This window comes from Odocoileus virginianus, chromosome 8 (assembly GCF_023699985.2).
Source record: "Odocoileus virginianus isolate 20LAN1187 ecotype Illinois chromosome 8, Ovbor_1.2, whole genome shotgun sequence".
Taxonomy (NCBI): domain Eukaryota; kingdom Metazoa; phylum Chordata; class Mammalia; order Artiodactyla; family Cervidae; genus Odocoileus; species Odocoileus virginianus.
In genome coordinates, this window is record NC_069681.1 from 11,095,214 (window position 1) to 11,122,637 (window position 27,424).

General features: G+C 39.5%; 1 protein-coding gene across 1 annotated transcript in view; it reads right to left on the reverse strand.

The window, feature by feature from the left end:
• The window catches only part of VWA8 (von Willebrand factor A domain containing 8), a 367,424-nt gene that overhangs the window by 300,624 nt on the left and 39,376 nt on the right, over window positions 1–27,424 (reverse strand). Inside the window, exons 3-8 of the mRNA XM_070471177.1 lie at window positions 24,234–24,364; window positions 20,699–20,809; window positions 8,039–8,206; window positions 2,452–2,616; window positions 1,681–1,730; window positions 559–667 (exon numbers count right to left, since the gene is read on the reverse strand). Coding sequence (XP_070327278.1) covers window positions 559–667; window positions 1,681–1,730; window positions 2,452–2,616; window positions 8,039–8,206; window positions 20,699–20,809; window positions 24,234–24,364 — 734 coding nt within the window. The remainder of the gene's footprint in view (window positions 1–558; window positions 668–1,680; window positions 1,731–2,451; window positions 2,617–8,038; window positions 8,207–20,698; window positions 20,810–24,233; window positions 24,365–27,424) is intronic.

The following is a 27,424-nucleotide window of genomic DNA, read 5'->3' on the forward strand; positions in this document are numbered from 1 at the left end:
AAGGCGCGGGGGAGGAGGCCTACGCTCCAACAAATCCCCCAGCCGGGTCCTCCTTCCTCTGCCTCCCTGCTTGCCCTTCCAGCAACCAGCGGCTGCAGGTCTCTGGAAGGAGACTGCCCTTGAGTTCCGGGTGGGAGACCAGTGAGTGCCTGGGAACACGCGGCCCCAGGGACAACACGAACCGGTGACTGACGGTGCTGGAGTGGGAAAGCCCTCACTCGCCTGCCTCAGGGTGAAGCCAGTCTGAGGCCCAAGGCAGTGTGCAGCTGACCTCTGCGTGATCGGGTGGAACACTCCTTCCCTGTGTCCAGCTTACACCTGGGAGTCTGCCTCCCCCCACTCGCCCCACCCCAAGGCTGTGCGCTCTTTAGGGGCTCAGAACACATCGCGGCTCTCTGTACAGTCTGCTGGGCTGCACAGCGAATTACACTCAGGCCTTGGAGTATTTATAGACGAATTATGACAAGGCAAACACAGATGATTAATCTCCAAGGATTAACTTTTACATTTTCCTTGCCACATTTGGATATACCAGTCATTAAATTACTTGATACATACCAGGATTTGAACTGCAGCTGGTAAACTATCTAAAGGAAAATCAGGAAGTCCAAGGGTAGAAGATTCTTGGGAACAGAGAGTGGTGGCAAAGGATAAGAGCTGAGAAACTCTAGGGGAAAAAAAGAAGTGGCATTAAATTTTCTTCTAATAGTTTCAGTATATAAAATCTGTTAAATACAAAATAGCTGGGCCAATTTAATTAATCTAAAAAGTTGACATCTACTATTAAATTCTTAAAGAACAACAGCTCCACATTATATTTCATTTAAAACTCAGAAGCTTATTAGGTACAGGTAAGTGTACCTAATCTCTTAAATCCATCACAATATGTGAGGTTTTATACAACCCGACCCAAAACTACCCTGTCAGTCTCACCTCCTACCTTTCTCAGTCCAAATCCACACTTTAGCCACTAGGAGCTTTTCATATTTTCAAGAATAAAGCATACACACTCGTAACCCATGCCTTTAAGAAATTTCTTAGACTTCTTTGGTTCCATTCTCTATCAGTCAAAAGCCTACTCATCCTTTAAGATCGATGTGAAATGCCAATGCCTTTGCAAAGACCCTGTACAGTTCTAACCACAGCATTCCCCAGCACTTTGAAACTGTGGCCCTAACCACACTACGTCAAAAAAAAAACTATCTATACACATATCTTTAAACTCTACTGGATCTTGAAATTCTTGTCATCAAAATTCATGTCTTATTATTAACTTTATCATTAGCACATGTACCACAGCTACTGAAAAGCTCTTCAAATGGTTGCTGAATGAATGAATGAATGAGTTGATCAATGAATGGGCAAAACAAGTTCAATGTTAAGAATCCAGATTTTATATATATATATATATAAGCTATCTATTTATACACACAAATATACATATTTATATGTATAAATATATGTGTACATATATATACAAAAATACATATATAAATATGTATATATTTTATATATTTTTATATATAAACATGTTATGTTTAATATAACATGTTTCATATAGCATATGTTAATGTTATAAATTATTATGTTAATATGTTATAAATATTGATTTATGTATGAATAGCTAGCACATATATATATACATATAGATCTATCTATATGTATATCTGAAATACTTACTTTTCAGTAGGAACATTGGCTCCAACTGAATATAACAGTTTAAGTTGGTCCTAAAATAGCACAGGGACATATCAAATTGATTAATAAGGACTGTAACATATTAAATGCAAGTACTTTAGAGACATAATTCAACCTTTTAATTAAGCAAACACTAAGCAATTAATAGCAAGAAATCATTTTCTGATACATGTTATTTTCTAAAAGAAAAGTAACTCTCTCTTCCTAGTTTTCAGAGATTTTCTTTACCTTTGTGTCCATTTTACTTTCCAGTAACTACTGAAGGGGACAACTACAAACACAGTAACATTTTTATAGTAACTGAACCTATTACAAACAGGAGAGATGTTTTAAAAACAAGCCACCCTTAAGGAGAGAGGGGCGAGACAGGGGAGGGAATGGAGAGGTACAAACTACTGTGTATAAAACAAATAAGCTACAAGCACAAGGAATGTGGGTTCTTTACTGTCTGAGCCGCCAGGGAAGCCCAAGAATACTGGAGTGGTTAACCTATCCCTTCTCCAGGGGATCTTACTGACCCAGGAATCGAACCGGGTCTCCTGCACTGCAGGCGGATTCTGTATCATCTGAGCTATCAGGGACGCCCACAAAGAACATAGCCAATATTCTATAATAACTTTAATGAAGTATAATCTATGAAAATACTGAATCACTGAGATGAACACCTGAAACTAATATAATATTGCAAATAAATTATACTTCAATTAAAATTAAGTAAAAATTTAAAAATAAATTATCCCTGTTCCTACTTACCTTGAAGGGCAGATAATAAATATCTCTGGCTTGAAATCGAGACCGGAGTGGGGGATCTAATGGATTCCCAGAGTACCTGGGCACTGGCAAGCCCAAGGCAATGACTCGGAAGTTTTCACTAACTCGGACAATCTTCCAGGCATCCAGTTCCGTTTTGGTATGATCCTAAAAGAGGAAGAAAGCACAAGTTATTACCGCATGGCATACAGACCACCCCTGCAGGAGCCAAGCTGAGGGACTGAGGCCCTGACTGCTGAGTAAACTGTACTGGAGAACCTTCTCGAAGCCAAACTGCCAAGGATGGGAGAAAAGTGGAATCAGGAAGAGGGTACCAGGGAAGGCTTGCAAAATGAAGACTGGTATTTGAAAGGAGAAGCGGCAAATGCATTGAGGCACAAAGGCGATATGGATCAGATCTCTAAGCTCTACTTGGTCAACAGAGAGGAATAGTCAGGAGAGCAAGAAAAATAAACTGATTCCAGCTAGAAGTCAACACACAGTAGTTCTACAAGGGCAGACCACCAGCAGGGCAAAGGCTGTCCGGGACTTTCAATAGATAAATGTGCTTACGGATATATTTCTACCAAGCTATAGAAATAGTAATAAGTAACATTTCTTAAAAATGGTAAGCACTTTCCATGAATTTTTCTCATTTAATTTCACCAGAATCCAAAGAGACATAATTCCTGAGGTTCAAAGGAGTTACATAACTTGCCCACATTCCTGCAACTAGGATATGGTAGGGCTGAGACCAGAAACAAAAGGAAACATGTGACCTTGGAGTCACAAATGCTAACTCCAGTGCACATTCTAGCTAAGTAACCAAAAGCCTGCTATTAGACCCTCTAAGTCTCAATTTTCTCATCTGTAAAGAGGAAATAATATCACTGATGTTATTACAGCTGTTATGAAAGTTAAATGTGATCATGCCTATACAAGTAACTGCCCCACAGCAGCCACCTGTTAAACGTCACATCTTCCTTCTCTGCCTGACTCTCCCACTGTTCTTCACTTCCCACTGACTCTCTTCACTGTTCTTCAGCCTTTGAAGAGCCACCTCCAACCCCACCACCCCGGTCCCTTGCTGTTGCCCTCTTGTATCACATTTAAAGACTTCTCTACACTTAATTGTTACCAGAGTCACTGAGCACCTAACACATGCCTGACACTGTTCTGAAGTTTGGGATAATAACAGTGACAAAATTCCTGACCTAGTGAAAGTTGTAATCTAGTAGAGGGAAGCAGAGGGTAAAGAATCTGCCTGCAGTGCAGAAGACCCAGGTTGGACCCCTGGGTCGGGAAGATCCCCAAGAGAAGGGCATGGCAACCCACTCCAGTATTCTGTACTGGAGAATCCCACGGACAGAAGAGCCTAGCAGGCTACAGTCCATGGGACTGCACCAAGTTGGACACGACTGAAGCGACTTAACACACACACACACACACGGAGGGAGGCAGACAGTGAACTAAAACCATAAGTAAGTAAATCAAGTAGGATATTAGACAACTCTGTGGAAAAAAGCAGAGTAAGGGAGTATGGGGCAGAAGGCATGTCACAACATTCAATAAACGGGTGAGGGCAGTCTTCCCTGATAATACAGGCAGAACTCGGAGATGTTGCAGGTACAGTTCCAGACCACCACAATAAAGTACATATTGCAATGAAGTGAGACACACAAATTCCTTGGTTCTCCAGTTTATACAAAAGTCTTGTTTATACTACACTGTAGTCTATTAAGCACGCAATAGCATTACATCTAAAAAATGCACATACCTTAATTTAAAAATACTTCATTGCTAACAAATGCTAACCATCTTCTGAGACTTCAGTGAATAGTAGCCTTTTTGCTGGTAGAGGATCTTGTCTAAACGTTGAAGGCTGCTGACTGATTAGGAGAGTGGTTGCTGACGGCTGGGGTGGCTGTGGCAATTCCCTAAAACCCTTTGCCAACAAAAATTTGTATAGTCAAAGCCATGGTTTTTCCAGCAGACACATATGGATGTGAGAGTTGGACCATATATAAGAACTGATGCTTTTGAACTGTGGTGTTGGAGAAGACTCTTGAGAGTCCCTTGGACTGCACAGAGATCAAACCAGTCAATCCTAAAGAAAATCAACCCTGACTATTCAATGGAAGGACTGAAGCTGAAGCTCCAACACTTTGGCTACCCGATGCGAACAGCTGACTCATTAGAAAAGACCCTGATGCTGGGAAAGATTGAAGGCAGGAGGAGAAAGGGACAACAGAGGATGAGATGGTTGGATGGCATCACCGACTCAACGGACATGAGTTTAAGCAAGCTCCAGGAGACGGCAAAGGACAGGGAAGCCTGGAGAGCTGCAATCCATGGGGTTGCAGAGTCGGACACAACTGAGCAACTGAGCAACAACAAAAGGCCACAATGAAGTCTGCTGCATCAACTGACCATTTCATGAACAATTTCTCCATAGCACAAGATGCTGTTTCATAGTATTTTACCCACGGTAGAACTTTCCAATTTGGAGTCAGTCCTCTCAAACTCTGTTTCAGCTTTATTAACTAGGTTTATGTTCGAAATTCTAAATCCTATGTTATCATTTCAACAACTTTCACGGCATCTTCACCAGGAGTAGATGCCATCTCAAGAAACCATTTTCTTTGCTCATCCATAAGCAGCAACTCCTCTGTTAAAAGTTTTATCATAAGACTGCAACAATTCAGTCACATCTTTACGGTCTACTTCTAATTCTGGTTTTCTTGTTCTTTCTATCATGTCTGCAGTTACTTCTTTCCCTGAAGTCCTGACCCTCTCAAAGTCATCCATGAGAGTCGGAATCAAGTTTTTTTGTTTGTTTTTATCAAACTACTGGGAGTTTTTCCGTTTTCTTCTTCTTTTGAAAAATATTTATGAATTCATTCATTCATTCATTTGGCTGCACTGGGTCTTAGCTGCAGCACGTGGGATCTTTCACTTGTGACAGGCAGGATCCCATTATGGCACGTGGGATCCAGTTCCCCGACCAGGGATCAAACCCACATTCCCTTGCCCTGGGAGTGCAGAGTCCCAGCCACTGGACTGTCAGGGAAGACCCCTTCCAATCTCCTATTAATCTTGATATTTTGACCTCTTCCTATGAACCATCAGTCAGTTCAGTCAGTCAGCTGTGTTCACTATGTCAGGTTCACTATGAACCATAAGTGTCTCCTTAATATGGCATCTGTAATAGCAAATCTTTTCCAGAAGGTTTTCAATTTACTTTGCCCAGATCTGTCAGAGGAGTTACTGTGGCAGCTAGAGCTTTACAAAATGCATTTCTTAAAAAATAAAACGTGAAAGTCGAATTACTCCTTGACCCATGGGCTGCAGACCGAATGCTGTGCACCTGAATTTCATTGTACATCTCCATCAGAGCTCTTGGACAACCAGGTGCATTGTCTATGAAGAGAAATATTCTGAAAGCTATTTTTTTTCTGAGAAGTACTCAACAGTGAGCTTAACAATAAACCGTGCTGTAAACAGATTTGCTGTCATCCAGGCTTTGTTGTTCCATTTGTAGAGCCCAGGTAGATTAGATGCAGCATAATTTTTAGAGGCCCTACGATTTTCAAAATGGCAAAGGACACTAGCTTCCACTTACAGTCACTAGCTGCATTAGCCCCTAACAAGAGAGTCAGCATGTCCTTTGAAGCTCTAAAGGCAGACATCGACTCCTCCTCTCTAGCTATAAAAGTTCTAGATGGCATCTTCTTCCAGTAGAAGGCTGTTTCACCTGCATAGAAACTCTGATGTTCAGTGTAGCCACCTTCATTACTGATCTGAGCTCGATCTTACGAATAACTTACCACAGTTTCTATATCAGCACTCGGGCTTCACCTTGCACTTTTAAATTATGGACACAGCTTCTTTCCTTAAACCTCAGGAACCAACCTCTGTTAACTTCAAACTCTTCTTCTGTAGCTTCCTCACATCCCTCAGACTTCAGAGAATTGAAGAGAGTTAGGGCCTTGCTCTGATTTAGGCATCAACTTAAGGGAATGTGTGGCTGGTTTCATCTTCTATCCAGACTACTAAAACTTTCTTCAGCAAAATAGGGCTGTTTCTCTTTCTTACCATTTGTGTGTTCCCTGCAGTAGCATTTTTACTTTCCTGCAAGAACTCTTCCTTTGCATGAAAAACTTGGCTAATGGTTTAGCGTAAGAAGCCTAGTTTTTGGTGTATCTCAGGTTTCAACATGCCTTCCTCGGTAAGCGTCATCATTTCTAGCTTGTGATTTAACGTGAGAGACAAGTGACTTCTCCTTTCACTTGAACACTTAGAGGCCACTTGAACACTGTAGGATTATTAACTGGCCTAATTTCAATGCTGTTGTTATGTCTTAGGGAACAGGGAGGCCTGCGAAGAGGGACAGAGATTGGGGGATGAGCAGCTGATGTGTGGAGCAGTCAGAACACATACATTTACTGATGAAGTTCACCATCTTATATGGGTTTGGTTTGAGGAACCCCAAAATAACTGCACATCAAAGATCAGTGATCACAAATTACCATAACAAGTGCCAATGAGAAAGCTCGAAATGTTGTTAGAATTACCAAATACCATGAAGTGGTGACCTCTGTTAGAGAAATGGTGCCCATTGGTTTGTGTGATGCAGAGTTGCCCCAACCTTTGATTTGTAAGTAAGGCCATATCTGCGAAGCAGCACTAGAGCAAAGCGCAATGTAAAAAGGCATGCCTGTGTTACATTTGAGCAAAGACTTGAAAGAGGTAGAGGAATGAGTCTGGCAGATGTCTGGGAGAAAACCACTCCGGAAGAGCAAGGTGCCTGTGCAAAGCACTGATAAGACAGGAGAATGCATTTCGAGTAGTTAATGGTAAAGAGCATGCTGGCAGGTGGAGTGGAATGAAAGGGGAGAAGGAAAGAAGGAGATAAGGCCAAAGAGGCAGTGATGGCTCAGATCACCAGATATCCTGTATTCCACTGTAAGGACTTCAGATTTTATTCTGAGTAGAGCAGAAAGGCGCTGGAGGTTTACAGCAGAGGAATGACCTGTTCTGCCTTGTGTTAAACTGACCACTGACGCTCTGGGGGAGCCAGGAGGGAAGCAGGGGGTCCAGAGACAAAGCTGTTACAACAGCTCAGGCATGAGATGCCAGTAGCTTGGACCTTCAGGGTATCTTTCAATATTTCGTTCGTTTCTGTCCATATCTACTGGACTTCAAGCTTCTTGAACCAACTAGTGGATTTTACTCAATTCTGTCTTCCTGGTGCCTAGCACAGTCTAGAAGTTATTAGGCTTGTTGAGGGAAGGAAGAGAAGGAAAGAGGGAGATAGAAAAGGAGGGGAAAGGAAAGAATTAAAAGAAGAAAAAAAATAGAAAAATAGGGACTAGAGAGACAAAGTAAAACTCTGGGAAGTCCTCTCACATGGTCTGCAAACAGAAGAGCCATACAAAACTGCAAACACACAACTGGCTTCAGCCAACTGCCCAAGACAGCCGCCCCCTGAACAACTGTCCCTGTGCTCACACGATCATGCCTTACACCACAGATGGCACAGCCCACAGCTCACAGCTCAGAGGCAGCGGTGACGTGTTTCTTTTCTTACCTGGAGAAGTTTGTCGTAACGCTCGGCAGACATCAGGAAGCGTCCATCCTCAAGTTGCATCTCCCTGTTCTCCAGCAAGTTGTTCAAAACCGGCAGAACATTCCTCTCCGCCTTTTCCAAGCCTTCCAGGATGAGTGTCCTACCTTCTGTAGCTGCACGAACTGCACACTATTTCCAAGACACAAAAGCAACAGGAGACCATCAAACATAGTGGAGCGTAGCCTGATTTTACTTGTTGAGTAATGCAGATGAAACTAGGCCTCCTTATTATAGGGACCAGGAGTCCGAAAAGCTGGGCTCCAGATCTTGGTTTTGCTTATTCCACCAATAGGATCTGGACCAAGTGATTTTTCTCTCTTGAGGCCTGTTTCCCCATTTGTAAAATGAAGAGTTTAGAAGCAGTGGTCTCTAAGGCTCCTTTCAGCTGTAACATTTTAGATATATCCCCAATGAAACAGAAAACTAACAGCTATTTTTGGATCAGTAATGCAATCAAGGAAGCAGATTCCTTAACTAGAAAAAAATGAAGATTACAATCTGCTCTATCAAGATTCTTATGGAGATCAGATAAACTAGGTAAGAACTCGCAGAGACTGGAAGGTTTTAAATGAGTCACCATCACAATGCATTCAGATTTAGTGTCATGTTCCACACAGACAAAAATCACAGATTTACCAAAACAGAAAAAGAGTCAGGTTTTCCACTGGGCTATAGCAGACTGACCATAATCATACTCCTAGTTTTCCAAGTTTAAGAAAATTAGAAATAGAGAAAAAGAGGCAAAAAAGTTGACTGCAAATGGAAAGAAACAGGAAAAATATAATTTTTTAAAAAAATAAAGTATGAAAGACGTGGGGGGGGGGAATCCTTCTTTAACTGACAGATGCTGAACAAGATAGAAAAATCTATTTTTTGGTCAAAATCCTTGAAAATCTGGTTTTAAAAAAAATGCAAATCTCAATGACATTTCTGCTGTGTACTGGACAACATGATTAGGATTAATGCCGTGAAATTTATGTTATCACTCTCTCCTTAAAAATCTCTGCTTTTTACCTTTATGGCACTATATTTTCTTTAAAAAAAAAAAAAAACACAAAAAAACAAATTTTCTCTTTTCTGCTTGCCCATCCCATGTAAGTTGCCAGAATCAGGTCTTTAACCTAAGCCCTTCTGACTCTAGAGTGTCTGGTCTGAGCATCACACTTAACCACACACTTGCAACCACCACTGGCAAGCTAACCATTCTCAACCTCCGGACCCCGAAGCTCCATCATAACCATCCTCAACCTCCGGCTCCCCAAGCTCCATCATAACTATTCTCAACCTCCGGCTCCCCCAAGCTCCATCATAACCATTCTCAACCTCCGGCCTCCCAAGCTCCATCATAACCATTCTCAACCTCCGGCCCCCAAGCTCCATCATAACCATTCTCAACTTCCGGCCCCCAAGCTCCATCATAACCATTCTCAACTTCCGGCTCCCCAAGTTCCATCATAACCATTCTCAACCTCCGGCTCCCCCAAGCTCCATCATAACCATCCTCAACCTCCGGCCCCCCCAAGCTCCATCATAACCATTCTCAACCTCCGGCCCCCCAAGCTCCATCATAACCATTCTCAACCTCCGGCCCCCCAAGCTCCATCATAACCATTCTCAACCTCCGGCCCCCCAAGCTCCATCATAACCATTCTCAACCTCCGGCCCTCCCAAGCTCCATCATAACCATTCTCAACCTCCGGCCCCCCAAGCTCCATCATAACCATTCTCAACTTCCGGCTCCCCAAGTTCCATCATAACCATTCTCAACCTCCGGCTCCCCCAAGTTCCATCATAACCATTCTCAACCTCCGGCTCCCCCAAGTTCCATCATAACCATTCTCAACCTCCGGCCCTCCCAAGTTCCATCATAACCATTCTCAACCTCCGGCTCCCCCAAGCTCCATCATAACCATTCTCAACCTCCGGCCCTCCCAAGCTCCATCATAACCATTCTCAACCTCCGGCCCCCAAGCTCCATCATAACCATTCTCAACCTCCGGCCCCCAAGCTCCATCATAACCATTCTCAACCTCTGGCCCCCCAAGCTCCATCATAACCATTCTCAACCTCCGGCCCTCCCAAGCTCCATCATAACCATTCTCAACCTCCGGCCCCCCAAGTTCCATCATAGAGTCCTATTACACGAATGTCTCCAGCCAGACTCTAGAAGCACTACTGTACAATACTGAACACATCAGATTTTCCTCCAAATATTCTCTTTCTCTTATCTTTCTATTTATGGTGTGAGCACTATTTTCCCATGACAGGTCCTAGACTCCTATCTCACCTCCTACATCCAATTTATGATGATGTACTTTAGTATTTCTGAAATTCATCCCTTCTACCACTCCTCTAGTTCAGGACCTTCTTACCTCTCAGATCTTCTCCTCACTAAGTCCAAGCTCCTTAATATAGTGTTTATGTCTATCACAATACGGGATTATCGTTCCAATACTTCCTGATACCAGTTGCCTGACACGTGATATTTTTGCAACACTGAACTGGTTTTGATTTCCCCTATGCTGAAACATACCACACTGCTTAACTAGAAAAATGTGTTCTATACTGATCCCCTTTGCTTAAAATTTAATTTTCCCTATAGTAATTAGCTGTCAACCAATCTGAAAAATCAGCCTCCAAACAATCCTTCAGATGAAGGGAGGAAAACTACTATCTCTACTTTCTTTAAGAGACTAAATATCCAAAAAATTTCTCAAATAGCAAAGCACTGACTTCCCAACTTGGGGAGGGGGGGAACACAAAAAACAGGCACTGCTTAATCAAGTCTCCTTTTAATAAGCTGCTGAATTTTGCATTGTATTACAGAATTCATTTCAAATATCTATGTACTATCATAAAAATAAACTTCTATGAAAACTACAATTAAGACTCATCCTAAGAGTAAGATCAAATCATGAATAAACCTGACCATCTTGTGATAGCAGCTTTATTTTTTAAAATGCATGGACAGAAGTGACTTAGTGGCTCCTAAAAAACCAAAAAAAAAAAAAAAGAATCTTATTTTTGCTAGTTGATAAAAGAGCAAAACCATAGAAATGGCTTCCAGAACATTAAAAATAACACATAAACTACTTATAAAAATTCATGTTTCAGCTAAGGCCTCAATTAAGCTTTCTTTTATAAGAAACTATTTACTCCCAGCTCCTAATAAAAAGAAACTCAGCTATATCTCAATCTAAAAAAAGAGAAAGAAATTAAGTTATCACAACTTGTGTTAATATTGTATTTAAGAAGCTAATAAACTTTTTATCAATCTTAGTTATACAACAGACTAAATACTGTATTTAACTTTTAAACACTTCCTAGAGATGAAAATACATGTTCTCAGAGACAAAACTAGAAATATGTAAATCAAAATTTAGTGGTTTCCCAACTGTGGGTCAGAGAAGACAAAGTCTTGACAACATAGGACAACAACAGACACAGCAGATCTGCTTTTCTTTACTCCTGGAGACTTTGGTCAGTTACACACTGCACCTTCCCAGAGGAAAGGTGGAATAAGCTGTAGAGAGATCAGAAGGAAAACACAAAGGAATCCTTTCATCCACCCTAATGGAGATGTGGACTAAGTCACTTGCCAAACTCTTTGTGGAGATAGGTGCTGTGATCCTAAGTTGAAAAAAGTAGTAATGGATGGAAAAAGGCCTCTTGAAAACCTGGTAAGTGTCATACCTCTTCTCCAGAATAAAAGGCACACAGCTATCCGTATACAATAGAGACCTCAAGTTAAGAACCTCTAACTGAAAAAATGATACAAACACAAAGTCACAAGTTGGCACACACTGTAGTAATAATTGCTGAAGCCAGAATCATCAACGAATGGTAAAATTACTGGGTAAGAGGATGATGAAAAACAGGACATTTGCAAAAACTCAAAACTATCTCCCTTCACAAGGTAATTTTAAGTGACAAAGGGAAAAAAATAACACAACAGTGAAGCAACCTGGCAGATACAACCTTAACTAAGTCCTCAGTTAATATACAGTAATGAAATGTACCAGGCTCCCCAGGTGGCACTAACAGTAAAATGCCTGCCTGCCAAATCAGGAGACATAAGAGATGATGGTTCAATCCCTGGGTCAGGAAGATCCCCTAGAGGTGGGCATGGCAACCCACTCCAGCATTCTTGCCTGGAGAATCCCCACGGACAGAGGAGCCTGGCGGGTTACTACCGAGTTGCAAAGAGTCAGGCAGAACTGAAGCAACTTAACACGCATGCAATGAGATGTTATCAATTTCAAGCACTAAATTTCTTATATGAAGCTCCCCCAAAGGCCACATCTCTTCTACTGCATTGTTGCATTTTTAAAACATGCATGATCTTGATCAAATCATGAGGAAACATCAGACAAACCATACTCAGCAACATTCTACAAAATAACTGGTCATGAAGAAGACAAGGGAGTGACCTGGTACTATAATGGGAGGCGGAGCTGGGGACAGTGTAGCAGAAGTCATTTTTTTTTTTTAATGATGCAAATACTTGAGCATATTCATATGATGAGGAGGAGCAGCTTTGTCTTTGACTAAGTGTCACTCCTCCTCCTTTTCTAAGGCTAGCTCTGTACTCTGAGCTTAGTGGCAGTCTATCTTCCTTCTCCAAAATCTTCCATCAACTCTCTCTCTCTCTCTTTCTCTCTCTCTCTCAGCCGTTTCTGACTCTTTGTGACCCCATGAACTAAGCAGTCCACCAGGCTCCTCTTGTCCATGGAATTTTTCAGGCTAGAATATTGGAGTGTGTTGCCATTTCCTCCTCCAGGGAATCTTCCCAACTCAGGGAACAAACCGGCATCTCTTGCATCTCCTGCATTGGCAGTCAGGTTCTCTACCACTAGCGCCACTGAGGAAGCCCTCCATCAACTATACCATATCTTATCTGCATCTTCACATTCCTTCTCTTCTACACACGTCTGTACTTTAAGAAAATCTACAGTCATCTGAGCCTCTTAATATACTCTCATTTTCCTCTCCTTTATTTACAAACTTCTTTTTTGTTTGTTTGCTTTCTGTCTGCTCTTGGCTGCACCGGGCAGCTGGTGGGATCTTTGTTCCCCGGCCCTCAGCAGTGAAAAGCACCAAGTCCTAACTACTGGAATGCCAGGGAATTTCCTATTTTCAAGCCTCTTGGAAACAGTCCACATGCTGACTGCCTCTAATAAGCTTCCATTACCCTCATTTTACTGAAACTGCTCACTTGAAAACACCAAAAATCAAAATGCCACAAATCAAGCTTTTTCTTGATCATGGTGGTCTCCTTCCCTTCAATCCTCTTCCATTGATTCTCTCTTGTGATTTGAAAGGAAAAAAAGTGAAAAGGCGGCTTCCCTGGTGGATCAAATGGTAAAAAACCTGCCTGGAATGCAGGAGACCCCAGTTCAATCCTCTGACCCTCTCCTATGATTTACCATCTATGAATATGTACCAGGTTGGTTTCCCCACTCCAGTGGGCAATTCCTATGGACAAAGGAGCCTGACGGGGTAGAGTCCATGGGGTCGCAAAGAGTCGGACACGACTGAGCAACTTCCACTTTCTCATGTACCTGTTTCATCTTCCGAGTAGGATTCTTAGGCCTTCAAGGGGTGAGAACTCTGTTTTTTTGTCATATTGGTGCAAAACTGGCTCACAGCAGGCTTTTAGTGTTTTTGGAATAAAAATGCAACCATTCAGTTAAAAGATGTTGTTATGTAAGTTTAGAAAGAATTTTTATATGAAGAATAATACTTATCTATGCTTACACTTGATATGAAAACAGAACTGAACAAGTTTAACTTTCAGCATGAGATTTAGTCTACATAATTCAAAAATTTTCTATACAGTTTTAAAATAAAATAATTGTGGTATAACTTTTCTTGTGAAATCATTTAAAAAAAAATAAAGAAGGGAACAGCATATATATTTTTTACATGGAATGAATACTGGTGATCACTCCTCAGTGTAGAAATTAGATCAAGATCACCCGTAAGGATCTCTTCCTGCTCTTCAAGCTATAGAATTTCCAGAGACCTAATTTCTCAAATAGAAATCAGAAAAAAATGCATAAAGATCCTTCTGGACAAAACCATCCCATATAGCAGCTTTAACAACCTAGTACATGGACACAAAGTATTTCAAGATAAAAGCAGCTGCATGACCTAAAATCAAAAACTGTCTAAGCCCTGTTCTAGATTTGCTTCTGATTTGATGAACGACCTGAGGCAAACAATTAATCTGGATGTCTGTGTCCTCATTTACTAAATGAGAATATCCTCAAGGGGTGCTGTACGATGTCACGATTTATGAATCAAGGCAGTACTAGAAAAAAATTTAAAGCTGTCAAGCCTGTTAAAATATCAATTATTATTAACATAGCCATGATCTAATGAAAATAGATTCTAAAGAGTTTCAGACACTCAAAATGGCTACAGTGTAATGTCACTGAAGAAGCCAAAGGGAAAAAAAATTTGTTTCAACTTCTTTATTTAAAATGATCAAAATAGGATCTTCTACCACCTGCTATGGATGATTAAGGTTACTCAGGTTCGTCTGTAAGCCTCCATTTCTCTCTAAAGCTATACTAGTGATGGTGCTTATCTCATAGATTAAGATAAAGATTAAGGAAGATAACCTCTGACACACAGTAAACCTGAAAAAAAAACAAGATTACGGGGCTTCCCTGGTGGTCCAGTGGTTAAGATTCTGTCTTGCCATGCAAGAGACACCGGTTTAATGCCTGGTGGGGAGACCCCACATGCCGTGGAGCAACAGAGCCCACGAGCCACAGCTGCTGAGCCCACGTGCTGCAGCTACTGAAGCCAGGGCACTACAGCCCGTGCGCTGCAACAAGAGAGGCGACCACAACAAGACCACGTAATCGCAACCAAGAGTAGACCGTGCGCTCCGGAACTAGAGAAATTCTGCATGCAGCAATGAAAACCCAGCCAAAATAAATAAATAAATAAACCTTAAAAATTTTTTCATGTTACTTTCTTAAAAAATAAATAGCTGTTATTTTACAAATACTATTATCCTTGTAGTAGTTGTTGTTATTGTCATTACCAACATCAGCAGCAGCAGCATCTTCATGATCATCACTGCTTTTTTAAGAGAAGTAGCATATGAGAGAAAGAAGCTAAACTTAAGAACCAGACAAATCCTGGTTCAAATTCTACCACTGCTTTGTTTATGATACAACTGGTAAGACTCTTACTTCACCTATAAGTATGGAAGTCAACTCCATCCTAAGGATGTTTTGAGGATTAAATGCAGTCATATAAAAAGTGCCTAGCACAACAGCGGTCTCCTCAATGAAAGTTATTTTTATCTCCCTTGATTCTTCTTAACTGAATTTAAATAAATCTGTCCAACAGTTAACATACACATAGCTAAGAGTTGGCCTGAGCAAGATGGCAATATGAAGAGGCCAAGGCCTGAGTTCTAATACAGAGGTCAGAGTAAACACAGACCTTCTCCAACTGTGCAAGTGACAATCAGGACATATGGACAGAGGAGCCTGGTGGGCTACAGTCCACGGGGTCGCAAAGAGTCAGACACGACTGAGCATGAGGTGAGCCGAGAACAAGACGGCTGCGAGGGATTTGGAGCCGGTACCAGAACTCAGTCATTCTCAGAAAGCAAGCAACTGTTTTTCCTTATTTGCTAAAATAAGCAAAAGGTGATTATCCAAGATAAAAATCTCATTTTTCGATCAATAGCACTGTTATTCAATATATTACGAGTTACTTTTGGTGATCTGTAATATTTAAGCAGTGTATTAAAGGAGTTAATCCTTACTTTTTCTACTAATAAGAGAGAATCAAGAATTATTCAAAACAGAGGAGAATACATTAAAATATTATATAACTGTTTAAAGTGCATTTTATATGTAACATTAAATATGTATATTGTATATTAAGGAACTTGACATTATCATGTCAAAGTAACAAGATTCTAATGTGATGAGTTGATGGTTTGGAAAAAGGTAAAAAAAAAATCATTTGAAGTTTCCCATCCTGGCTTTCTATTCCCCCAGTTATGGCTATATAGAGTGTCACCCATCAGCCAGACATAAAAACCTAATCACAAGTTATTTGTAATATTTGAGAAATGCAAGCAATGTATAATGACTTAAAAGTCTTCCTCTCCAGCTCTTTGGAGTCACAGGACAATAAGCAGAATTCACGATAAGAATGTCAAGTAAAGTAAGAAAAAAAAGGAGAGTAATAGGTTTTTGAAGAGTAAGAATATCAAAAAATTTCAGCTTTTTTGGGTTATTTTATCTTCTAAGACAAATGAAAGTTATTGTAGTAGTAAAAAATCTTAAACTCTATTTCCCCATAAGTTATAATATCAGCCATATAAATTTTCATATTTCTGTTCTTTAGCTTATTTTTCTTTTCAAAAAGTTCCTATAACCCGTTCAGCAAAGCATTTGCATTAAAAATATGTATTACCTTCACATTAACAAGTGAGTATGTTATAGTATTTACATAAACAAACATGGTGTAAACATCAACATTTTCTTGGCAGATCATAACTTATTTCATCAGTCTCTCTCTCCTTTTCCATATCCACTCAATTTATTGACATCTTACAGAAGCAATAACCAATAAAAATAAAAATGATTTAACCTAGTTAGTACTTCTTAGGACAAATTAAAGTCTATTGATTTGGCAACATACGTACATGGAAATACTCAATATTGACAAGAATCCATGAGACAATTACTCAGTGCATACGGATGACAGCATGAGTTGGAACACCTTTTCTAGAAAGCAATTTTGTGACATATGTATATCAAGACTCTTGAAAATGTCTATACCCTTTAATTATACTTCCAGCATTCAAGTTTAAAAAAATCATCCAAGATAATAAGATCTAAGTGGAGAGATATTCACCTAGAGTTATTTCTAACAGTGAAATTATAACAGTTATATAATAATTATATAATTACAACAGTGAAATTTATAACAGTGAAAACTTAGACAAAACCTGAATGATCAACAATATGGAAATGTAGACAAAATGGGAATGTTAAATAAATAATGTCACATCTATTTGATGAAATACTGTACAGACACTAAAAGTCATATTTTTGTCACAGGAAAATGCTCCTGAAAAAAATCAAGTTTTAAGAAAAGCAACCTGTAAAACTTTATATGCATGGTATACCATCTTTGTCAAAATTACTATACATGATTAGATAGATATGAACATAGGCATGATGAGCTTCCAAGGTGTTACTAGTGTAAAGAATCTGCCTGGCAATGAAGGAGAAGTGGGTTCGATCCCTGGGTCAGGAAGAATACTGGAGAAGGAACTGGCAACCCACTCCAGTATTCTTGCCTGGGAAATCCCATGGACTGTGGAGCGTAGCAGGCTACATACAGTCTATGGAGTCGCAAAGAGTCAGACACAACTTAGGAGGTAAACCACCACAACTGTTTTTAGGTGCCAGAGATAAGCAAAATAATTACATTCTAGTGGAGAAGACAGATAATAAACATGAAAACAAGGAAATTAATTAGGCAAACTCAGAGAGCGATAGGTGCTCTGAAGATTACCTTATGTATATGACAACAGGGTTCATGCGGAAGGGTTTAAGTGTGATGAGTGATTATAGAAAGTTCTGAGAGTTTATCATCAGAATTAAGAGGAGGCAGGAATATACAGATCTGAGAGAAGGTCATCCCAAGCAGAGGAAATAACAAGTACAAAGGTTCTGGGGCTGGAAAGAACTTGGTCTATTTTTAAGAGGACAAGGTCAATGTGGCTGGACCCTAGCAAGCAAGGGAAAGAAGAAAGGAGATGAAGTTGACAAGGCTGGGTCCTGTAGAGTGTGGTGGCCATGTTCAAGGGTCTGGATTTTATTCTGGGTGTGACAGGACTAAACTGCTTTAAGCAAGGAACTGATAGGATCTGGTTGTGAACAAACAATAAGGAATATTAACTGCCAGGAAGTGAGAGAGAAGAAAAAATGTGAAACTCAGATAAAATCTCAATAGACAGTCTGAAGCAACTCAGAGAAAGGACTAATGTCCTTATATCTTCATCACAGACTCTGAAGGTGCCAGTGTATTACAGCATCATAAACAGCTGATGCTTATCAAAATCAGTTGGATTAATAAAAAAGAAAAAACATGAAAGTATAGAATACTACTATAAATACATATATCATTTTAAATATTTTGTAAGTGGTAAATAGATATAAATTAAAAATTTGCTTTCTAGAATGGTTGGGAGAATACAATGTTGGAGTTTCATCTAAACAATTTATATTATGCTTCAAGATATAAATCTTTAGCTAACCAATAAATTTAGTTACCTAAAGCAACTCAATTTCTGAGATTTCTGCTTAGCCAGTTTTAAACTGTCTTTAAAATAATAAGGAAACAAAAATATCCTTTTCTGTTCCTTATTATCTGCATCACAACAATAATCCAAATATAAAATTCACTCAAAAATATGTTTTTAAATCCACGCTCTACCAAACAAAGTCAGTACACTCATTGTCATTTAAATATGATAGAGAAGAAGCAAGCATGGTATTTTTTTCCACTTATAATCAGAAATAAACTGAGCCTTTTGAATTATGTAAATAAAATGGATTTCTTTAAATATACTCATGTGCTTCATCCACAAAGGATTACATTTTTAATAGTTGGAAATCTAAAATACTCAGATTCTCCCACCATATGATGCTAAGTTTGATTACCATTGTTTATGATAGTAGTGTAGTCGCTCAGTCGTGTCCAACTCTTTGCAACCCTGTGGACTGTAGCCCACCAGGCTCCTCTGTCCGTGGGATTCTCCAGGCAAGAATACTGGAGTGGGGTGCCATTTCCTTCTCCAGGGGATCTTCCCGACCCAGGGATCGAACCTGGGTCTCCCGCACCACAGGCAGATGCTCTACCCTCTGAGCAACCAGGTAACTGACAAATCTTTGCACTTTAAGTACAGCTTTCTTTCTGTAACTAGATGGTGATCTACGTGACGTGAATATTTTGGTCTCCAAAAATTCTTTCACTCAGTGTTTCTTACAATTTAACTCTTTTACTTATAAAGTAATAGTGTGTACTCCTGGGAAAGCTTCAAATTTAAAGAACTATGAAGCTTATTCTTTGCCCTACCCCAGATGCCTGACCACACCTCCACAGAGGTAAGCTCTGTTAACTGATTCTTGTGTTTCCTTCTGGAAATTTTCAATGAGTAAACAAACATTTATGTATTTTTTTCTCGTTTTTTAAATCACAAATGGGATCATATTACATAGACTGTCTTGCAACTTCATTTTTTTTCAGTTAATATATTCTGGACTTCTATCAAGTCATAAATATTCATCTCACTTTTTTTAACGGTGACAGATAATTCTACCTACCATGATTTATTTAATTAGTCTCTTAAACATACATCATTATAGTTTTCACAAAGTTTTATGCCATTTATCAAACAGTGCTACAATAAACAGCCTAGTATATATGTTTTCGTGCTTTGTGTGAATAACATTGGAAAGAGAAATTGCTAGAAAAATTACTGCTGGATACAAATGTGTTTAATTTTTTTCTTTCGATAGATAATCACCAAATTTTCCTTTATAATTACATCAATCCATGGTCCCATTAACAGCAATGCTGATTCCTCACCCCTTCTTCCTCATCAACAACGAACATTAGCAGATTCTGAGGTGAAAGAAAAAGAGCCGTTCACTACTCTTTTAATGTTCATTTTTATAAACAAAAAGTTCAAGCACCTCGTCATGAATTTATTGAACATCCGAATCTTTTCTCTATGAAATGCTTGAAGTCTCTGCCCTTTTTTCTCTTAGGCATTCCTGACAAAGAACAATGTTTAATATTTTAAGTAAAATATTTTAAGAAATGTACGAGTTTTGTTATAGGGGTTTCCAGGCTCAGTGGTAAAGAGTCTGTTCAGTGGTTAAGAATCTGCCTGCCAATGCAGCAGACACAGGAGACATGGGTTTGATCCCTGGATCAGGAAGATCCCTGGGAGCAGGAAATGGCAAGCCACTTCAATTCTTGCCTGGAAAATTCCATGGACAGATGAGCCTGGTCAGCTTCAGTCTATGGGGTTGCAAGGAGTCTGACATGACTGAGTATGCATGCACCCACAAGCTTCAATATAATATTCAAAAAACATTATTTTAATTGATAAGCTGCACTCTCTTCAAAAAGCTGTAGTTCCTGGAATTATGAATCTAATTTTACTATACTTAATATACCTTTATGTACTTCACCTTTAGATTTAGAATATTTTAGTAAATGTGCTAGAGAATTTGCTATATTGAAATCTCAATTGTTTTTTTTTTAAAACTCAAATTTTTATAGGAAGTTAATAGGAAGCAACTGTAAATTAAGAAATCAGCATATGAATCTTTAGTTAACATTTTAGAACCACTTGTTTCAACTATGGCTTTTTATTTCATACTAAACTAACAAGGCATTTCCAAGAACAGGGAAACCAAAAACCTAAATTAAATCTGTCTAGAGAGGGCATGGTACATCTGTCTTTCGCTAGTACATGAGCTACTCTTTTCCTACTTTAAAAATCAATTTCTTAAAGACCGGGAGTGAACAGTCACGTGTGGGAATGTGATAAGCACTTGCCTGGTCGATGTAAAAAGCTGTGCCGGCGCGGATCTCTCGCCGCTGTTTGAGGTCGGTTTCGGTGGTGTCCCTTGACAAAGCAATGTATTCAACCTCCCTTTTGGTCAGCTCCTGAAGAGAGTGAAATGGTCCCAAGATAAAACCAATTTTCCAAGATAAAATCAAGTTCCCAACATATGCTTTGGAGGCAGGTACCCTGACAATGTCACTCTACAGAAGAGCATTTTATTAATAAATGTAATTCTAAATGAAAGCCTTCTGAGCCTCAGCTTTAAGAAAAATGTAATAAATTGAACATTAATCAAAATATGTATCTCTCCTCAGAACTTTTACTGTACTCAATAATCTATAGCTTAATTACTGACTACTTAGGCAATAATAATCAAAATGTGATCTTACAAATCTTAATATCTCCTGTAGAGTTCTTTTCAAATATCAAGAGTAATAATTTGGCTATTACTTGATTTTCACATAAATGACAGTTATCTCTGTAAATAATGTTCATCTTTTTTTAAGGGTGCTTTAAATTAATTTACTCTATAAACCAATGATTACCTACCATGTATATGTTAAGCATTTAACAAGTGTGAAAATAAGGTAAATATCAATAAGTGGTTCAACAAAAAAAGAGACAATATAGAACTAATTATGAAGGAAAAAGGAGAGGAAAGATGAAAAGCAGGAAGGGGGTATGGAGGTTATTATTTTATACAGGAAAAAAAACCATTTGGTTTGAAGAAGAAACCACCCAGAATCTATTTCTCTTAGAATAATTAATCTATCCCTAAATTCATTTTTCCTTATATATAACAACAAGGTATAAAAAGTTTTTAACATTATCCTTGGTTTTACAATGTTGAATTAAAAACAATGGCATTCTCCAATCCAATAAGGCATGTAATATGTTTTTATTAAACAGGAAGAACAAATTAATTGACTGGAGGAGTACAAAAGAAAAAAGTCGAATGAGTATGCCATTAGTGGTGAAAGGGGATTTTTCTTTAAATGGGATTTTTTCTAATTGACCTTATCTCCATGTGATGTTGATAAAAATACATTATTATTGTCACTCAGTCTTTTAAAATGTGCCTGTTCCCATGCACTCATAAGTTTTAGAATATGTGGAAAGAAGGGGAAAGTTTTAGAAAGAGAAAATGTACACCAAAGTGGCAAAGATGTGCTGAAACCAAACGATGTTTCTCTAAATGAACCACCTGTGAGAGCACAGTTCTGGAGTAAAGTGGCAGGTCCTGCTTCAGCAGACCCCTCCTGGCTTCTGGAACGCCCTGCAGCGCCTTCCTGTCTTGTTTCACTGACTGACTGACTGTGATCTCCCTCGCTGAACACCCCTGGCACTCACAGTGGTTGACCAAATGCCGTGTGCCTCTGACTATTAAGCTGTATCACAGTAGCACCCTGAACTGTCACAGCAAGGCTGTTATCCTCAGTCTTGACAGTTTCCCGGGACTTTTCGCCAGCCAAGACGAGACCAAGGTGTCCCCAGCTGTCGATCCACGGAAGTGGCACCAGCAAGCTCACAGTCAGCACCTGGAGCAGCAGATGGGGACGGCGGCAGAGGTCTGCTGCCTTATTTTAAGCTGTCTACAAAACTCCTATTATATGAGTGAAATACGAAATAAACACAAGTTTTCAGTTATTTCCTTTTAATTTCTCATTGATTCAACAGGCTTGCCCCCAGATTTCTGCCTTTAGAGATGTCATCTACACTGGCTATTGAACCAATCCATTGTTCCATATTCGGTTCCAACTGTTGCTTCTTGACCTGCATCCAGGTTTCGCAGGAGGCAGGTAAGGTGATCTGGTATTCCCACCTCTCCAAGAATTTTTCAGTTTTTTGTGATCCACTCAGTCAAAGGCTTTAGAAAAGACCTGATGCTGGGAAAAGATTGAAGGCAGGAGGAGAAGGGGACAACAGAAGATGAGATAGTTGGATGGCATTGCCGACTTGATGGACATGAGTTTGAGCGAGCACCAGAGATGGTGAAGGACAAGGAAGCCTGGCATGCTGCAGTCCATGGGGTTGCAGAGTTGGACATAACTGAGCAACTGAATACCACCACTATGCTGGCTATTACTATACACAGGGTCTTTATATATACTGGCAATAGTACCCACTACAGAGTTTGCAAGGCAGCTTAGGCTAGTAAGTTTTCTTACATGTATTTCCAAATCCTGAAGCTGCCTCAGCTCTGACAATTGAAAGTTTGGTGGTGGTTGTTTTTTTAAGATACAAGGTTTATACTTATAAACTTGAACTGTGTTTTTCAGCCAACAGGATTCCTATACTCTCCTAGCCTGGCTACTCCACATTTCGAACAAGCTTCAAAGACTTGTCAGAAACAAAATCAAAGTGAGATATTGTTGCCTTTGAAATGAGCCAGGTAGAGTGCACAATTTAAAACTAAAGAGGTCTAGACCTGGGAATCTCGGTGGGTGACTCTGCATTCTCAGACAAGACAAATAGACTTTTGCATTGTGTATTAATAAAGCGACGATAATAATACAATGGCACACTGCACCTCACAAACTGATTCTAGGGAACAAATAAGGGATATGAAATTTATGAGCTAGACAGAGTTAGGTTATGTTCATGGTATTTTCATCATTACAGCCCTACATAATTTTGAAAGTACCAAGATAAACTCACCACTAAAATAAAAGAGTACATGAAGTATATCTCAATAAATTAGAAATCGATGATTTAATATCAAATAACAAAAGGAAGCTTTAAGTAAGGTTTTTCTCTTCATCCTAAAAATTATCTTTGAAACAGACCAACTTCATCTGAGAGGGTTCATCCTTCAATCATTACAGCAATGCCTATTAATGCTGACAAAGTAGTAGAAATAAGTCCTGCAAATTTTTTTTTAATTTCGGTTGAGATTTGAATATTTCAACTCAACTCAGAGAACTGCAAACATTTAAGAGGATATCGTATCAGAAAGGAAAAGCAATATGAGATCTGAAGTCTAGCTCCATCACTGACTTGCTGGATAAAGCCTGAGTGAGTTATCTAATCTCTGTGAACTTGTTTTCTCATCTATTTAAAGAAAAAAAAGAGTGCACAAAACACGTAAGAGAGATTCTGTAATCCTTAGGCTCCCTTTAGAGACCATATAACATCAAAAGTCAGAAGAATTATTTGGCTTTTCAAAATGTGGACCAAAGATAAAAGAATGTTTCTTGAGAAGAATAAAACTACACTTTTGTTTTCTAACCTCAGAGTTGCTGATCCTGTTTGCAACTACTCACTGCTTGAATTTAGATGGATCTCTTTCCTACTAGAAGTGGAGGGTTTTCTACTTGGAGAAAACATTTACTAAAGCTATGAAAGGCAAACATACATTGATTTCCCAAATAATTTATTCCAAATGCTTTATAAACAATCACCCCTCAATGTCAACATTTTTAAAGGAAGGACTAAACCTGAGATTTCTGTAAATTCTTAATTTATTTCACAAAACAGTTTATCAAAGTTAAGACCCTCAGGAATCCACAAGAATTCGTTGCTTACCAGGTACTGCATAGCAACAGAGCGCCGAAGAGGCCCAGGAGGTCCTATTAGAAAGACGTCTTGCCCCAAAAGATCCTTCTGCATTATCCATCTTAGATGCTGAATTACTGATTGAGCCAGAGAGTCTGAGACTTTAAAGTGGAAAAAAAAAAATAATGAAGTGGAAAAAAAGGTAAAATAAAATGCAAATCAGACTACTACATAGAACATAAACCTCCAAGCAACCAATGCAGACAGTACATTAAGTTAAAAATGTATATACAATGTACATGTATATATATACATGCACATATACACACATACACACACATGTATATATATATACACATATATACATTCATACCTACATCTGCTCAATTTTGACACTGTTTTACAATAAAACCATTATTATCTAATGTTAAAATAGGGTTTATTACATCACGAAGAGTCACATAATCCCACACTTAAAAGCTAATAAGAAACGGGAATTCCCTGGGGGTGGGGGGGGTCCAGTGGTTAAGGCTTGGGCTTTCACTGCCATGGACCTGGCTCAGACCACTAGTTGGAAAAACAAGATCCCATAAGCCACGCAGTAAGGCCCAAAAAAAAAAAAAAAGCTTATAAGAATGCTTGAACAGATAACTGTGTTATCAAAGGAACAAAAGTGTTTTTCAAGGGTGATATGAACAACTACTACCATTACTTTGTCACGATGTTACACCCCAACTCTTTTGTTCTGAAAGGTGATAGGACCAAATCATCTCAGACAATTTATGAGTATCATAACCTTGAAAAAATTTTTAAACTATGACTTAAGTTGGCACTGGATTGTGAGATCTCTCAAACTTCACAGTTAGGATGTCTGATGTAGATTTAAATGACTCCTTTAAAATTTACATCTATTCAACACCAACTCTTCTGGGAATAGAAGACTCTTCTGTATGATATCCTTCTAAGTCTACTACATATACACACACACACACACACACACACACACACACACACAATTAAATTTTTGGGCACATGGCATTTGGGGATCTTAGCTCCCCAACCAGGAACTCAACCTGTGTACCCTCCATTGGGAGTGCTGAGTCTTAACCACTGGGCTGGTAGACAAGTCCCTAGTAAAAACTGAAAGTGTTAGTCACTCAGCCATGTCCGACTCTTTGCAACCCCGTGGACTACAGCCCACCAGGCTCCTCTGTCCATGGGATTCTCCAGGCAAGGATACTGGAGTGGGTTGCCATTCCCTTCTCCAGGGGATCTTCCTGACCCAGGAATCGACACCAGATCTCCTGCATCATAGGTGGATTCCTTACCTTCTGAGCTACAAAGAAGTCCCTAAGTCTACTATTAAATCATCCATGAACACACTCATTTTTTGACTAACCATTTTTTAAATGTTTGTATTAATACAATTCATTTGTATTTACTCACTTATACATTACCCAGTGACTGAAAAGGTGTTCTCTTAGGGATTCAAGAAAAACTCTCCCCCTTACACATCAAGACACAATATAGAATACTCATAGCAGTGTGGCTCAAAATAAAACTGAAGATAGGAGATGGATAAAAGACACACAGTGGAATATTATATGACAAAAAAAATAACAGAATGAACCCCCGTTACTTCCAACATGTTTAACTCTTAAAAGAGAAAAAAATTGTCACAAACTAAATCATGTATTAATGATTAATATCACTATCTTGATGAGTGCATGCTAAATCGCTTCAGTCATGTCCAACCGTTTGCGACCCTATGGACTGGAGCCTTTCAGGCTCCTCTGTTCATGGGATTCTCCAGGCAATCCCATGGAGTGAGTTGCAATGTCCTCCTCCAGGGGATCTTCCTGACCCAGTGACTGAACCTGCTTTTCCTGCAGTTTGCACACTGCAGGCGGATTCTTTACCGCTGAGCCACCATGGAAGCCCCACTATCTTGGTAAAGCTCAAAAAACTAGTAAATTGAATTTTTTACAAACACATGCATATGTGATAAAACAGTGCTTGAAACAGCAAAAAAGCTGGAGGATGATAAATTCAGAATATCTGGAAAGGAATCAGAGAGATTCTTGTGGATAACTTCAAAGATAATTATAATACCCTAGTTCTTAAATTAGATGTGGGTACAGTGTTTGCTGTACGATTATGTTGCATTTTGTATATAAACACACACAATACAGGTATGTATACATACATATCAACATATATGTATATGTATGTGTATGAGTGTATGGGCTTCCCAGGTGGCACAGCAGTAAAGAATCCGCCTGCCAATGCAGGAGGCACAAGAGACGCAGGTTCGATCCCTGGGTTGGGAAGATCCCCTGAGGAGGAAATGGCAACCCACTCCAGTATTCTTGCCTAGGAAATCCCATGGACAGAGAAGTCTAGCGGGCTACAGTCCCTGGGGTCACAAAGAGTGATTCAGCACAGCACAGCATCTGTGTATGCATATAAAAAACATAGTCTTTTGTATGTGTTGGATATTCTTATACTCATTAAACTTTGTTTAGTCATCCAGGAAGGTCATGAAAGAATTCAAAAATCAAACTAAGAACATTTGTCTAAGTACTAAAGCTGTGTTTCCCTCCATGCCCCCCACCAACAGCATAATCTTGCTAGGGTGATTGCCCCTACTCTCCCCCAGAAAGTTAGTATTTAATCATTAGAATAAAAATAAAGATAAATTTCTGATTTTCTTAATCATGGTAGGAAGATTAAGGAAAGGTATCGGGCAGACTGCTTGGTGTATCACATACTAAGGCCATGCTAGGAAAGTGAAATCGCTCAGTCGTGTCCAACTCCTTGTGACCCCATGGACTGTAGCCTACGACGCTCCTCTGTCCATGGGGTTTTCCAGGCAAGAGTACTGCAGTGGGCTGCCATTTCCTTCTCCAGAGGATCTTCCCAACCCGGGGATCGAAGCTGGGTGTCCCGCACTGTAGGCAGACACTTTATCATCTGAGCCACCAGGGAAGTAGAGAGGCCACGCTAAAGCAATTTGTAATTTCCACAAAGCAAGTGCTTCTAACATGTGCAAATCAGCAGATTCATCACCCAAGTGGAGATGCTTAGCCTCACTCCTATTCTCTATGAAGCCTCTACACCGTGCGTGGGGGCAACACTCGGCTCCTGGAGGAGGACTTGGGAACAACTCTTAACTATTGATATTATTAGGTTGGCCAAAAAGCTAATTCAGGTTTTCTATA